General features: G+C 43.0%; 1 protein-coding gene across 6 annotated transcripts in view; it reads left to right on the top strand.

The window, feature by feature from the left end:
• Positions 1-929: 929 nt before the first annotated feature.
• Positions 930-16,695, top strand: part of phf24 (PHD finger protein 24) — a 33,700-nt gene continuing 17,934 nt past the window's right edge. Inside the window, exons 1-3 of one of the 6 annotated variants that reach the window (XM_022208570.2) lie at positions 930-1,485; positions 11,391-11,818; positions 13,704-13,889. In XM_022208570.2, coding sequence (XP_022064262.1) covers positions 11,393-11,818; positions 13,704-13,889 — 612 coding nt within the window. In that variant the 5' untranslated portion in view covers positions 930-1,485; positions 11,391-11,392. The remainder of the gene's footprint in view (positions 1,486-11,390; positions 11,819-13,703; positions 13,890-16,695) is intronic. The other 5 variants (XM_051938828.1, XM_022208571.2, XM_022208572.2 and 2 more) reach the window with 5 other exon arrangements.

The raw sequence follows: 16,695 nt of genomic DNA, 5'->3' as shown, positions 1-16,695 counted from the left end.
GTGGAGTCCTGACCTCGACAGGTCAGGGCTGTTGAGGACCAACAGAATATGAGGCAGGTGGTCATAATGTTCTGTGTGTTACATATAAATGCATGTGGATACCTGTGGACTAACTGGTCAGTATACACACATTCAGTTGAATGAGAAAGAGTGTCCAGACTTTTGACTGATAGTCCATGTGTTGGATATAGATGAATATGGATAAATAGATATGCACATAAGCCTGTGAATTACGACATGTTTCCACCAGAAATTCTGATATTGTAAACCACCGAGTAGCTGTGGCTGTTCATTTTTCATATTTATAAAGTATTAGATTAGTTTGAACCTCAATGAGAAACTGTGACATTCAGCTGCTGTCCTTTAGAGTGAATGGGCGGTTCCAGCAAAAAGTCACAATAATGGCAACAGTCATAAAAATAATTGAACTACTGCATCCCATCTGCCTTCATCGTGTGAGCTATGGTACTGGTATTTCAAAGACCTGAATGGAATGGTCATCGTTAGCGCAGATATTGATTTGTAGTTGTCTTAATCATACAAAGGCAGGACGGTGATCACAGTGCTGTGCCGGAGAGATGTTTGGAGATCTTTGCAGTTTTCATCAAATTAAAAAGGAGGCACTTAATTATGATGTGAAGGAACAAGATGCGAGGACAACATAAGCATCATTATTAGATTTTAAATAGTGGGTTAGAAATAAAGTATTGCAGCAGTATTTTTAGCAGCAGTATTTTTAGCAGCAGTATTTTTAGCAGATGCAGCCCCGCATGCTTCAGATGTGTCTCATACATTCTGCTAAATTCTGTCTCCAGGCTTTTTTTGGACTTCCCCCAACACATTCAGATTCAAACCTAGGGATTCAAACCTTCATGCTGATCTTTTTTTTCCTGTGTGAAATAATTGCTGCTGAGGAGGAAGCGTATTTTCCAAACATCTTTTTTCCCTAATGTTTTTTTTCTCTCCAACCAATCAAGAATGAGGAGAGACCAAAAGTTAGTAACCTGAATGATCACGACTGAGTCACCGGGGCTGTCTGGGATGGGGAGGAGTGTGTGCTGCTGGTGCTAATATGACAGTCATAAATCCCTGATTTAACCTCAGTGGAAGTCTGAGAATCTGCAGCCGAGGTCTGAACCGCCAGCAGGCTGAGCGCCTCCTCAGATGCTGAGGAAGGAGGGTGGAGGCAACACGAAAAAGGAAAAGGAGGTTTCAGCACCGGAGCTGTCCGTTCTGCTGCTCCTGGAGAACGCTCTATTCTATCTAATGTCTGTCTGTTTTTCTAAGGAGGAGCTCCGATCTCTCTGAGGAGGATAACAAACTGCCATCCATCTCCCTGCAGAACGGGGGAGAGCAGAAAACAGAAAGGTGCACATACTTCATTCGAGTCTTTGCCATGCTGGACGGCCGGGCTTGAGGCAGAGAGGATAAAGTCCCCCTCCTTCCAAAATAACCAGGCTTGGTTGTTTTTTTCATCCCTTTACGGTGAGTCCACGCATTTGAAGATGTTTTTTTTCTCCCTGTGAAACATGTGGGACTGCTGTAGCTTCAGCTTTTACGCAGAGCAGAACTCATTTGTAGGGAGGTTTTAGTGTGTGCTGAGAAGCCTCGTTACAGATGCTTGTATGGGGAAGTGTATTTAGGTCAGCATCCATATGGGTGTGGATGTGCACCGCCGTTGGTTTCAAACTACAGGAGTGTCTCGTTTCATGTCTGATCAACAGAGTGAGGATGAGACAGGGGAGTTCTTACACTATACGTAGCTGATGCACATCATTTGGCACAGGGTGATTGTTAAAGCAGCCAGGCTGTTTTCTCTTCTGCAACTGGCTGATGCTAAATCCTCTCTGCAGCTCTCGTTGTAGTTTTCTGCTGCTTATGTCCCACAGTGAGGAGACTTGTCCATTAAGTCTTTGTTTACAGCCCCATTCTCGTTATCTCCTGGTCCACAGAGGCGCCACGGTTTTAGTTTTTTTTTTTTTTTTTTTTTATGTTAACCTTGGAGTGAGTCCGGCCCCTCGGTCGGTGACAGATCCCCCTGCAGCCCTGAGCTTGCTTCTGCTCTGTGCTCATTGTCAAAACTCTGTCAGAGCTGGCACAGTGCTGCTCGCCTGGCAGCGCCTGAATGCCAGCATCATGTCCCCAGCTCTAACCATGCATTGAGATTTAAATTCCTCCTTAATTCAGGCTCTTCTCCAGCTGAATTTCAAACCCCTCTAGTATGCATTTTGCCAGAGGGAGAGTTGTTATTTGTATGAGGAACCATCCTTGGGCTGCCTTTTTTTTAATTTGCGTATTTACCCTGTGTGTCTGAAAGCACGTAGATCTGCGTGTTTCAGCTGGCTTCCTAATGATTCCACTCTCTGGCTATTACAGGGATCTGGGTGAACTCGTTAGTGTAATTAGTTCCAGGTCTTTGCTTCCCTGGTCTGTGGGTGAGATCTTCAACTAAAGGCGGATTCATTCCCATGAAAAGGCATGCTTTGTGATGCTTCCATTCAAAAACTCTTTCCCCCTCTTTCACTCCCCTCCTCTTCTGAAACAAGGAATGAAAAGGAGGACTGGTTGGGATTCTAATCAGCACATACCAGTGACATGGGATAGGGACTAGGGAATGACTAGGGAATTGTACAGTCAGAGAAACACACACCCACTTAATAGGAGAGAAAAACGGCCTAGCATTCTTTCTGCACTTTTATAATCCAGAAAACGCTCTGATGTACAGCAGGTTTGGAATTAAACTCGTGTTTGATGTTGAATTAAGGCAGCAACTTATTTAAACTTGTCTCTTGTAAAGCAGCGGATGCATTCACCGCTCCAAGCAGTCCGGAAGCACCTCAAATGAAGCAAGTGAAGAAGGAAAGAAATTCGCTAACAACAGTTAACAGACATGCCGCTAACAAGGCATGTCCACATGGCAGCTGCAGTTTGTGAGGAGCAAAATTGGGTCACAAGCCAAAAAGAGGGAGAGAAAGTGTCGATGCAGGTCACTAAATGCAATCTTGTCTCCTTCACTGTTAGGTTACTTCACTGAGTTAGGGAAGCTATCAAATCCTCTCAGGTTTTCTCAGAGAACCCTAGCAATCAGTTGAACCTATAATCTATAGAAGAACTGCTAATTTGGCCAATTACATGTTTCAGACTTGCCCAGTTGTGCTGTGACTTCTCTCAGCAGTGGTGAACTATTTTCCTTGGACTGATAAATGGCTGCTCAGTGAGCTCAATGACTTCTCCATGGTGACACTGGAACAGCAGAGGACTGAATACTAATAGAGACTTTAAGGTGTCCCCGTTGGCCTCTGCTTACAAGAGGAAATGGGTTGCAGTTTGAAAATAAGATTAATTTCCCATTTAAAAGCCAGCCCTCTGCTCTTGCTCACACAAAAACACTTCAGGTGGACTTCAGATAAACTTTGTGCCGTTGCCTCACATGGGTGTTAAACTGAGGAGTGTGGACAGACTAAAAAATGGATTCCTCAGAGGAGCAGAGAAAAATCGCAAGGATTTCAAGAGCACTTTGGTGCCACCTCCCTCTGAAATTATCAATATTTAATTAAACCAAGATGCTCCTGAGAGCTTCATCATCTGAGAGCTCATTGTAGATGGTTGCAGACATGAATCAAGAGGCTGAACGCACATTGAACTTGGATTTCATGTGCAGAAACGTCAGAGAAAATGGTGAGGAACAAAACGAATGCTCCACTTTACTCTGCATGTTTCACGTGGAGAATATTTCACGGCAGACATGAAAATGAGTCAATATCTCAGGAATATTCTGTTGCAGTGCAGCCTGACAGAAGAACATTTTCTCAACGTTATATTAGGGTTTAGGATTGAGAAGGAGTGGCCCTGTTTCTCCTCCCTTCGTCCAGATCTTTTTTTATCCAGGGGCATTTAAATCATTCAGAGGGGTCCAGGAAGGAGAGCAGAGCAGCTGAGGCAGCTGCAGGAGCCCAGCGATCGTCAAGCCTCGGGGAGTTTTATCTTCCTCAGCTTGTGTTGCCCATCAAATGGAAGATGAAGGCAGAATCTGAGCTTTAGCAGAAACACTTTGTTTCATGCTAGAAGGCAACAAAAATAACTGTGCAAAGAGTCAGATAATGCTGTAAATAACAAGATTCTTTGTTGGAAAAGCAATACAGTGAAGTTCTGACACCTGATAGTGCTTGGATTGTGTTGTCAAAGCTAATTTCTGGAAATCTTTTGCCTTCGCTTTGTTTCTTTATTTTTACTGAGGCTCACCTTGTTCTAAAGCACCCGCCTGACAGCGATGTGTTCTTCAAGAACTGTTCACTGTAGATTTCCAGTGGCTCACTGTCAGGGATGAAAAAAACAAATGCATCACCCCTCTCTCACTCTCTCTCTCTCCCTGCGTTTAGACGCACAAACGTCGCTGTCAGTCAGGCGGGAAGGAGGGTTGATCAGTTTGACAGGCTGGTGGTCAGAAGCTTTGGGATCTCAGACTTGCGAGGCGACCAAGTGGCAGGTTACCCGGTGCTATCTAAATGCGTGAAGGTATCAAAGCAAAAGCACTGACCCATTTGTGTCAGAACCGACTTGTACAGGGAGGAAGAGAGGAAGGAAAAAAAACACAAGGCCTTTATTTAAAATTCATAAGTTAACCTGAAAATGACAAGGTCTTCTGCGCGCTCACTTATTTCCTCGTCAGCCGTGGCTTCGCTCTCGGCTCTTGTTTAGAGAATGTAAATGCTGCTTTTACTTTGCTTCTGGATCTCTTTTTCCCTCCAGCATCATGAAATTTGTACACAGACGAGTGTAGAAACCGAACTGGGGTGTAGATTTTATTAAGGAGGCTGATAAAACAGGAAATTGCAGAACTTAAAGGTTATAACCTTTATAAATAAAAGTTCTACTTACTGCTGGCATTGATTGGAGGGAGTGCTTGAGGACCTTGAGGCCTGTAATGGTTTCTTGTTATTGTTTCTTATCCCCACCCTCTCCTACTGTTTATGAAGCCTATTCAATTTGTTTTCTGTTGATTATCTCATTTACAGTGGCATGGCCCATTATCTGCACTGCACAATAACTGAGCATCCAGCTGTGGTGGCAGCATTTATCCAATACATCAGCCATGGTGTGGTTATTTTAAGGCTCCGAGGACGCAAAAAGGCTCACAACCTGTCTTTTTTCCTTACGGTCATGTGAAAAGAGGCGGCAGTTTCTCTGGCATCTCTTTTCAACGTCTAAAGTCTGAGCCAGCGCTGCTATGAGCCTGAGTGGAAAGGTCACTTCAGTGGATAATTAAGTCCCCATAATAATCACTGAGCCATCCTGTGTTGTGATCACCACATCTCCTCTGTTTACAGCCCACTCATTAGCTGCAGAGGACCAGGCTTCTGGTAAGAGACTTCCACATACTCAAGTGATACTCCAACAATTCTGTATGATTTGAGTAACAGTAATCTCTATTATGGCTGCTTTCTAGTTTGCATTCTTATCCAGTTTTCTTCTTGTGAGGTTGGTTTTTGAAGGCCTGTGTGGTGAAACTCCTCTCAAAAAAAAAAAAAAAGACATTCCCGGGATTAATTTCCCTCTAAGCATGTTTTCTTTGTTCATTTTTGTATATTTGTTGGAATTTTCTCTTTATTTGATATTGTACATGGATATACAGACTGGAAAAATGGAGAGAAAGGGGAGCATTAACATTCAACAAAATTTCAATATATAGAGCATTAGACATTTGCAGGAGAAATGGAAATCTACTTCCAACTCCCACATGAATCCTTGTTAAAGTGCATTTGTTTACTTCTGTTTTGTGTTTCTGAGAGCTTTAATTAAAAGAGAACCTTTCAAGATTTGTCCTTCAGCACCGATAGGCTGAAGGACAAATATCCTCGATCTGATAACCAATCAGATCGAGCTGTGGGCTGGACATTGCTTGAGATCACATGCGGATCTAAGCGGAGCTAAGCAAAGCATTTGTGTTACCTCAAAATCCTGACTATGGAACTGTTTTGGTGGAAACTTTGTACACAGGAAGACAATCGTTGTGCGTAAAATGAAAACTAGTATGGCTGTCTCATTGCACTATACAAATCCTCTGCAAAACTTCATGCTTTCAGTGCGGTAGGTTGTTGTCCAGAGGTGGTGGTTGTTTTCCGTAGCAAAGAAAACAGAAAAAGGCAGTTAGCAGAAAGTTAGTCACCTGAAGTCAGCCGTAAACCTGACATCCGATGTGTCCAACTGGCTGAGGACGATCTTCAAGCTCAACAACCAATAGTTCAGATCAAAGATCTGGGGTTATACACATCACGTACAAACAGACGTGATGTGTATAATTATGTAAATTTTCCATTTATCCCCCAAAAAACTACATAGAATTTCAATCTGTGTGTTGTCTCTATAAGACAATGGATAATTATTGTAGTAAACTCTGACCCTCATTTATTTCTCATTTATCTGTAAACTGTAAACCCTAAGCCAAGCCAAGCCGAGTCACAGAACCAGTGCATTAAAATAGTGGACCGGGCCTTTCAGACTGAGCTCGTCTGTGCTAAAAGACGTCCTGCTGATCTGATTGTCGTCCCTGCCCTTAGGATAACTGTCTCTTCAGTATTCTACAAGCCTGCTTGTGCATTTTAATGATTGTTCATTCTCAGCATGTTTCTGTCATGTATTAGACTTGTGTAGACTGCAGGATGGCGCTGCACTAGAAGGACCAATCTTTTAAATGAAGCACTCGTCCTTGAGTTGGACAGTGTCTCAGCTGAACTCCACTCTGGAGTCAATATATGTCAGATTTTAATTTAAAATGAAGGAAGGAGGTTTTCACAGTTTATTTTTTGATATATTTTAGGCTTTTTCAGGTTATAATCAACACCATTTCACCACCGTCTGTACATTTTTCACTACTGATCCACTTTTTGGATAATAAATTACACGTTATTTGGCCATTTGTCAAGTGTGGACACATACATAAAACATATTTAAAAGGCTGATGGGAGGTAGTTAATAAATCCCTGTCCACTAGGGTGAGTGGATACGCGGCCCCAGCTGACCTGAAGCAAAGCTAAATCAATAAAACATCTATTTAGAATCAATAAAACATCGATTTGCTTCTGCTCAGCAAGTTAAAGTTATTAATAATAATACATTTTATTTTCATAAAAATCAGACACTTTGCAGGGCTCCAGCAAAGTGTCTCCAAAGTGTTAGGAGCATAGTGGCCCCTAACTTCAAATTTTAGGAGGGCAACCAGAAAATTTAGGGGTGCACACCAAAATCGACTTGCAAAATAAATATTCACATTTCCTCTCATTTTCACTGTATTACTGATAAATGCTTGCACAATAAATGCAGAAACTATGTTTTCAATTCACAATTTATTGTGCAGCAGTTGACACAACATAACAAGAAAAGCACTCAGAGAGTGCAATGCTCCACCAAGGCTGCTCAGTTGATGTATAATTTCCGACAGATGAAATCTGTAATTAAAATGACCTTGTGCTGTGCTTTTAATGCTGCGAGCTTTTATTTTGTAACCGTTCCAGCAGCACAGGAAGTGTTTCTCTAAGAAGAGGTTTCTTGACATGACAAAGGCGCTGCTGATAAGTCTGAAAATACACATAAAGATGAAATAAAATGGTTCCACGCTGTTGCTGTCTAGCAAAGGATGTGTCTAAACTTAGAAGCAGGTGGAATGGAGACAAGAAAGGAGTAAAGGACAGAAAGGTAAATTTGTGTTCAAAATAAGGCTGAACGTGAAGGCTTTGTGAAACATCAGGAGCTTCACCGTCATTCGTCGTCCCCCTGCTCTCACCCACATTGGCCCGCCTTCTTCTTTGGTGTTTGTCTCCTTGAGTTAATGTCAGTTGGTAAACCAGCTTATTTGCACATTACTGTGTACTGGGCTGAAGTGTGGAGCAGAAGTTTGAAAACAACAAAAAAAAAAATTGAAAACAACAAAAAAAATACGCAATAACCCTAACCCTATTTAAAAAGAAATCGGCAAATTCACTGGTTGCACAGGTGCGAGTAGATGAAAAATTTACTCGCACTGTCTCAAATTTTGGCCACAAAATGCAACCATTTAGTCGCAGTCTGGAGCCCTGCAACCTGATTCTAACCCTAACCCCAGCAAACATTTAAAATAAAGGAGCTTCATAAACAAGTCATAAAATAAATCCTAAAAATAAGTTTGTACAGTTAAATGTAAGGACCTTTTAATTGTGATTTACTTTGGCTGGGCTGCCATGTCATGTAGTTGTGTTTTGGATTGTTAGAATCATGAAACCACAGCAGTCGGTCTGAACTTTGTGCGATACAAAATGAGCGTCGTTGCTTCTAGTCTATGAAATCCAGGAGCAGCCTGAGAACATGAGGCCTGGAAGGCTATTAGAGTCTCAGCCTGGGAAGGAAGACAGCAAATGACTCCCATTTCACTTCAGATAAATGCAATTAAATTCCACACAAGCACTTATGTGGAGCATGGACGGATGTGATCGCATTGCAGAGCAAAGACTTGTGTCCCTAAGTAGCTTGTAATCAGCTTCAGTCCACCTTTTTTTCAACCATGTAATTCACGTCTCACTTAAGTGGAGACGAGAACTTGCGTCAGATTTGTGTTTTGCTCCTGACTTTCCTGTACAGTGCATCACACCTTCCTGTGCTTGATTTAGTGACCTAAGAAGTTTTACAATCGCATGGAAAGATGTGTCCGTGTCTGTGTGAACAAACTATAGAAATGCAGTCAGAAGGACAGACTTCACAAACATCTTATCAGTCCCATTTTAGCCATGATTATGGATGTTATATTGCATTTATGTGCTGTAAATTGACATTTTTCACCTTTTATTGCCAATAACTGCAGCAATAACATTGCTAAGAACTGAAATGCCTCCATGCTTCAATCAAAGCAGAGATTTTTGCTGGCTTTAATAACTAGCAAAATCTCATCTCATTGAAAAGCTGAAGGGGGAGTGAAGTTCATCTTCTCCTTGGGACTTAATAAAGTAGATCTTACCTTATCTCATCTTTAGTGATTTCATTCGGCAAACGGTCGAGGAGAAGTGATGTCAGACACCCACAGATGGCTGAACTCACCGAGTTGTGGTGATTGAAGCCAAGCTTTGAACAGAAGCAACCATTCTATATGCACAAGTTTGACTTTTTGGGCTTTTTTTCCCCTTAAGTCTCTGTGCAATCTGGTCACCTGATGTAAATATGAAGCTAATTTTGCAGCAAAGAATGAGGTGATGGTTTTTGCTGACTCACTTGTTGAACCTTTAAGTTTGAATCCCACAGGGGACACTTTGGGGACACTGGGTGGGAAACATTAGCTGAGGAAAAAAACAGTGGATGTGAATAGATGCTAAAAAGAGGCTTACAACACAGAGGTCCTGTACAAGAAGGGCCAAAGTCGTCTCCACCTGCTGAGGAGACTGAGGTCCTTTGGAGTGTGCAGGACTCTGCTCCGGACATTCTATGACTCTGTGGTGGCGTCTGCTGTTTTCTATGCAGTGGTCTGCTGGGGAGCAGGGAGCTCTGAAAGGGACAGAAAGAGACTGAACAGAGTGGTCAGGAGGACCGGTTCTGTGCTGGACTGTTCCCTGGACTCCATAGAGGAGGTGGGTGAGAGGAGAATGTTGGCAAAGCTCACATCCATCAGGGACAATCCCTCTCACCCACTGCATGACACTGTGATGTCTCTAAGTAGCTTTTTCAGCAGCAGACTGAGACACCCACCCTGCAAGAAGGAGCACTATCTCAAGTCATTCATTCCATCTGCTATAAGACTTTACAACATCAGCATCACTGGCTGATGTTAACATAAACTGGACTTTATCACATCATCCTTTATCACATAATCTGCACAGTTCTTGCACCATTTGAATTTTCTTGCACTTCACATCATTCAACAAGCAATGTTTTTGGTTTTATGGTCCAGGTTTTCACATCCTGTGCTTTGGAAATGAGTTGAATCTCATATTTGCAAATTTAGACACGCCCAACAGGTTTCATTGGAACTGTCTTTTTGGGGGAAAGTACGTACATAGCTCCAATGAAAACACTCACTGGAGCTATGTACGTGTGCTGTAAAGCTTCCAAAAATAAATGGGGCACGTTGTTGGACCTTGTTGGACATGTTGTTGGTCTTGTTGGAGACGTTGTTGTTGGTCTTGTTGGAGACGTTGTTGGTCTTTTTTCAATGCCGTGAGCACAACAAGAAAATTTACATCCAGCGACATTTAGATAAAATTAAACAATAGGATCAGAACAATAGGGTTTTGTGTCTTCAACCTCAATGATCAATGCATCAGTAGATCATTGGATTACTTGCCAGTGCTGCAGTTGGTGCTGTTGTAGTCTACTGGTTTGTTATTTTCACCTCGATGGAGAGGCTCTTCTGTGTCAAGATTGTAGGAATCCATGACCTTCCAAACATCACAAATCTCTATTATGGGACATTTTTACTGTTTAGTGTTGATAAGCAGTTATTTATTGCTGCTCAGGTGGACGTCATCCTTGATACGATGAGCTGTCTGTGGAGAGCCACAGACACATTAGAGCAGAGTATAGATTTTTGCATTGATGTGTGTCCCTCGCTCTTGTTAATATGAAGAGAAACCAAGGGAGTGTAAATGTGCTTGCTTATGTGCTTTTCCAAGCTCTGCCATGTACCAGAGGCCCTGAGGTCCTATTTATTCCTCGTACGTAGTGTATATATAATAAACAGTGTCATTTTCTTTGAGCTGTGGGATCTGCTTTCTTCTACTTTGTATTTGCCACTTGAATCATCACACAAATAAAAATCCACTCTCAGTTAGCGTCTCCATGTAGTTGCGCGGTTTTATGAAATGTGGGAAGAGGAGCAGATGGGCAGGCTTTATTAGTAATAAGGAGAGGAGTTCAGGGAGCGGGTTAGGGTTCTATTAGGTCTATTAGGACTATGCTGCTGATGGAAAGACATTTGAAGGCTATTCAGTGCATGCATGCAAACAATGGCAAAAATATCCACAGATGACCCACATAACCAACAATGTTTTCATTTCTGTATTTTAATACTGTAATCAACTGCAAATATCTCGATTTAGTAGATTTTGTAGTAGATCCTAAACACCATTTCTGTGATTCCGTTACTTACTCACTCTATTCTGATTCTTTGTGTGAAAAATGCGTGACTCACCTCTGCATTTGTGTTTATGACTGCGTGCACTCCTGACTGAATTGAAGAGTGAGGAGCTAAGCTAGAAAACGCTGATGTCATTCACTTCTACTAACCCAATCACAGTGTTGGAATATTTAAATGAAGATGTGGTGGCACCTGAGGGCTTGTTTGTTTCCAGCGCTGTCAGCTGTGAGTCGGGGTTATGACTAGCTGTAAACCCGGGTAACCGTCTCTGTTTCCGTCTCTCTCCGTCTGTCCACAGCCATGGGAGTCCTCATGTCAAAGAAGCAGCAGGTGGAGAAGGTGCAGAAATGCAGCGCTGTCGTCTCTGCCTTCCAGGCTGGGATCAAGGATCGCGCTGTCGCAGTTAAGCAGCCAGAAGGAGATGCAGAGGAAGGCGAGGGGCCTGCCCAGACATCAGCCAATCAGGAAGAAAAAAGAACAGAGGACGGCGGGCAAGAGGAGACGGACAACAGCGCGGGTCCGTCCACCTCCCAGCAGGCCTCAGCTCCGGCAAGGGACGAGTGCAAAGTGAACCAGGAGGCCTGGTCAAGGTTACGGGACGGGAAAGGGGTCGAGCCGGAAGACCTGGAGAAGAGCCATCAGCTCACGCCGCCTGCTTTCGTTCGACCTAAAAGGGAAGCTGACGATGACCAGCCTGTAGAGGTGGAGCTGGAAAAGAAAGAGCAGGTATTATTACGCAGCACAAAGTGAACTTGCACTGAGCAGCCATGGACTAGGTGTCCATCGATTCATTCCAGACAACATCGATGTGATGAAACACACACACACACACACACACACACACACACACACACACACACACACACACACACACACACACACACACACACTACAAAATCCCAATGTTCTGGGATTAAAGAGATGACTGCAAGATGTCAAAGGATCTCCATGGCAACAGCAGCACATTATCGTCTTCAGCAGCACATTATCGTCTTCAGTGTGATAAAGCAGTTTAGGCAGACTGGAAAGGGACTCTTAAGCTTTATCCAAACACAAAATTTTTTATTTCCACACCAGCTGCGATATGTTGTTGATGTGTGAGAGGGCTCTTCACAGCGAGCGAGGTGTGGGTGGGCGGCTCTGGCTGGCTCTGAGAGGTGACCATTTCCATGGGGATGCTGACTAACAGAGGACGGAGTTCGCCAGAGCACTGACACTGTCAGGTTTTTCTGTTTGGCAAAGAGTAAACACTGCGTAGCAACTTGTTGTACTGACGGTGGGTGCTGTGGTCTTTACAAGAGGTACAAACATAGATGAGTGTTTACTTCTATGATACTGATATGGAATGATTATGAAACTGAATGGAACTAATGCCGGTTCAAGGCTCATCAATACCTGACCTTGTTAGACCATCAGGAGTAAATAAATGGAAAGTTTTCTGGGTTTACCAGGTATGCCACTAAATGAACCCTAACCCTACTGTCTGTCAAAAGAGGTGCTCTGGTTCTGTCTCCTCAGAGATCTTTTTCTATAATATGCTGATGACTCGCTGTTGTATTTAATCGGCATTTACTTACTTTTCCATCGCAAGTTCTAGTGTTAACTGATATCTAACCTGTTGCTGTCGTCAGGTAGGTACTCTGAAGCACTTGTCAAATATTATGTAAGTAATCTTTGTTGAAAACTCTATTTTTCATTCTCTAAACCCCTATTTCTATTACTTTTCATGAGTACAACCGAGCGTAACGCTGCGAGTGCCCTCCAGGGTTAGATCGTCTAAAAATGTGGGCTGTAGCAGACATTTGGGCTGCAGTATGATGTCTCTGCCCTCTGTAACACGGCCTGCTTCTCACCTCACCTTCCAGTGATGCCATTTGGGACAGTTACAAACGCTTGTGCCTGCCAAGCAAGCATGGTGTGCAAAAAAAAAAAAAAATCATCATAATCCAGAACGATAAAAAAGTCCGTTCCTGCGTCCTACACACAGTGTAATGAAATTTAAAACCAGCGGAGTCGGTTCACACGTTAGTCCAATGTTTGACCTTACAGCCGGTGTAAAAAGCATAGATCACATTTTGATTGGAACTATGATTTTTAGTCATCGTATAACCAGATGATGATCATCATCTGATTGTGAAATGATCATCATAACTCTAACTGAGAGTTATGATGTGTGGGGTTTGTATGCAGCCCTGGAGCCAGCGCTGAAACAGATAAACACAACAGCAAGGAAACTGACAGTGTCTTTGTGTTGCAAACCGGCCAAGCGTTTGCCAGTCATTTCCCCCTGGCTGGACAGCTGAGTGCTTCCTGGCTGCAGAGTGGGTTTGCAGGGAAGCTGGACAAAGCCTCACATAGACAAGGGCTCACATGAGTTTGATGATGTGATGTCTTAAGTATCGATATTAGAACACGAGTAAGTGACAGTACACGACACAAATCACTGTTGCATAACACTACTCCCACCATCAAACTGCACTTTGCGCTTTGGTGGACAGGCACACTTTGATTTTTCAAGGTGATTGAAGCAAAACACCTTGAAAACAAAATTTTTGTAAAACAAAAATCATCATGTATTTGCCACAGTCTCATTGGCGCTCCCTGTTTTCAGCCACCGAGCGATGAGATGTGCGATGTGTGCGAGGTGTGGACGGCCGATGACTTGTATCCCTGCCGGATCTGCACTCGAGTGTTTCACGACGGCTGCCTGAGGGAGCTGGGCTACCTGCGAGCCGAGGCCTTGCAGGAGATGAGAGATACAGCCCACACTGTTACTGGCTGGAGCTGCTACTATTGTGTAAGTGTGCACAGCGTCACTGCCACCATCACTTACTGGAGCACCAAATGCAAATGTATGGATGGACGCCAACAAATACACACCGCGCTTTATTTTTGGAGAGCATTTGTGGCCATGCTTGTGGCCACCTTTATGCCGGATCAATTCAGTTCTTTCTATAACATTAAGCCACCAGTTCAGGATTCACATTGGGAAATCTCTGAGCTTGGTGTAGTTCTCAGATCACTCAACAAAACATGTTTGCAACTAATCACAAGCTGGCCTTGTCTGTTCAAGAAAAGAACAAGCCAATTTAAACTATATATTTACATGTCCTTGAAGTCTTATCAGTGTTCTTTTTGTAAGTTCTTACATGACGTAAATTTCTTGTAACATGGACTGTGGCATTCAAAAATAACATTATAGTTGTACAGTACTAATGGGCAAACATGGAATATTAGGTATCTTTCTTATAGCTGCATCCAATCAAGCATTACCACATGACAGTGGTAATGCTTGATTGGACTGAAATGCACAAACTGCATCCACACAACACAATTTACTCTGTTGTGTGTGTGTGTGTGTGTGTGTGTGTGTGTGTGTGTGTGTGTGTGTGTGTGTGTGTGTGTGTGTGTGTGTGTGTGTGTGTGTGTGTGTGTGTGTGATAAACTCTGCCCGTAAATCAGCCAATTTCAATTAAAACTACATATGTATTTACTGATATTAAAGCTTAGCGTATAATATAATATAAGAAGAAACTCTACTCACATGCAGCAGAGTACATATCTCAGCTAAGCAGGCAGTGGTGCGGAGTCAAGCGGTGTCTTCACAGTTAACTAGTTTGAGAAATACTGGACAGTTAATAAACAGCAACACCGTCATTGTGTCCCTGATGACTGTAAAAATGACACGTTGGTAAGGTAGCTAGCCAGCTGTAGTCTGTCATTTATGATGCCAGGAACGTAGCTACCGAGGTGGATTACTGAAGCCGGTACTGTGGTTGTTGCATAGAACAGTCTAGAGTTTGTCTCCAGGAGCGAAGAAGCAGATTCTGGTGGGCAGAAACCAGCTTCGCATTTCACCTCAGAAACAACTGGGAGAGGAGCAGTCGCTGTCTTTAAACTGTTGTGTACAAACTGATGCTAGAGCATTAGTGCCCCCTGTTGATGGTTGGTTGGAATAGTGTTGTGTCAATTGGTTTATCATACAGTGAGGTAAAACAAACTGCTGCCAGAAATTGTTAATGCCCTGCCAGTAATGTAAGTTAGGCTTATTATTATTTAGTTATAATACTAAATAATATTAAACCACTACAGCGAGGGAGTGAAAGTGACATAGTGAAAATGACAGTTTCTCAAATTCAGATTTACTTTTTTACATATATGACTGCTGTACAGTATGAGCATGCTCCAGAGTGCTCCGTTATGAATTAGCATTACTATCACCAGCAGCGTATGTCATATCTCGGTGCATCGTGGCCACTGGAACATATAGTCACATCTACATTTACACCAGCATTATATAGCACTACATAAACAATTGTTTTGTACTACACATGTAGCCTCACAATTGTGATTTCAGTTAGAATTCAAATAAAATGAGTCAACCTCTTGGCAGAGTTTTCAGCCATAAAACAAACGGCTGCTTCTCATCAGGAATTCACAGCCAGTGCCGAGACCCTCCGGTGATCACCGCCCTGTGAGAAGCGTAATGCAATCTGCTTTAATTGAAGCACAAATGGCTTAAGAGGGCTTTTACATGAGGACCCTTCAATCTGGAGTAGGGGCTTCACCGTCTTTCACCCTAACTAACACCCTAACCCAAACCACTGCCAAAGTAGTGCAACGGGTAGATTCTTTTTCCACACAGTCTGAGAAAAGATGCTGAGCAGACTCTGTCCTTGCCTGGATCCTTCGTGTGTACGAGGACTGACGATGAAAGATTGACTGATTGAAAGATTGACTGGAGAGGTTGACCTGAGATTGACAGGAAGGATCCAGGAAGGATGCTTTATTGTGAATTCTGGTTCCTCATTTCAAATGAAACCAGCTATTTCGTCAGCACATGCCAGTCAGCTGTTACAAATCCCCCTTCTGTTGCATCTGACATTTAATTTCATGCAGGCACCAGAGGAGATGGAGGATGATTGGATGATAGGGGAGGATCCTAGCTAAAATAGCTAGCTAAAATGTTACTAGGATTCATGCACAAAGATGACCCTTGGTTTTATTCTGATGCATGCAGCTACAGGCCCCTAAGAATCCCAAGTCAAAGTTTAGCTCCTCCTGTTAGTGAGTGCAGATGAGTTATATACATATGTCAGATGAGGAATATTTTTTCTAACCCAAATGTTCCTCTGGTCGACCTAATTAGCAATCTAGTTGTCAGTTGGGTTAGGGTTAGGGTCAGTTGATTTTTGGCCACAAGAACGCAGTGGAACAAGTCAACAGTTAAATGTCCAACCCTTATACACGCCAACCTTCACAAAGACGCCTGCCCAGTGCTGTGTCGGTGGCCTGTGTCTGCTCTCTGACACAGGCGACCGACCCTAGACCCAGTCTGGAGGGCCCTGACAGTTCCTTTCAGTTTGTTAGTTCAAAAATACTGCAAAGATTTTTAATTTTACCTCGACTGTGTGAGGACTAGTTTTAGGGATCTTCTGAAAGGACTGATTTGTTCTATCAGTCATCAGTCTGATGCTGTCTAGCTAGCTGGGAGACTAAGTGTTGCAGGTGGGGATCAGCAGTGGAAACGTCTGTATTTGTTAACAGCTAAAGTACACCAGAAATGGACGTTCCCCATATGGGACCTTTAAGTTGTGAGGCGC

The sequence above is a fragment of the Acanthochromis polyacanthus genome, chromosome 18 (assembly GCF_021347895.1).
Source record: "Acanthochromis polyacanthus isolate Apoly-LR-REF ecotype Palm Island chromosome 18, KAUST_Apoly_ChrSc, whole genome shotgun sequence".
Classification (NCBI taxonomy): Eukaryota; Metazoa; Chordata; class Actinopteri; family Pomacentridae; genus Acanthochromis; species Acanthochromis polyacanthus.
Note: the sequence above shows the minus strand (reverse complement) of the source record. Positions and strands in the feature narration are given on the sequence as shown.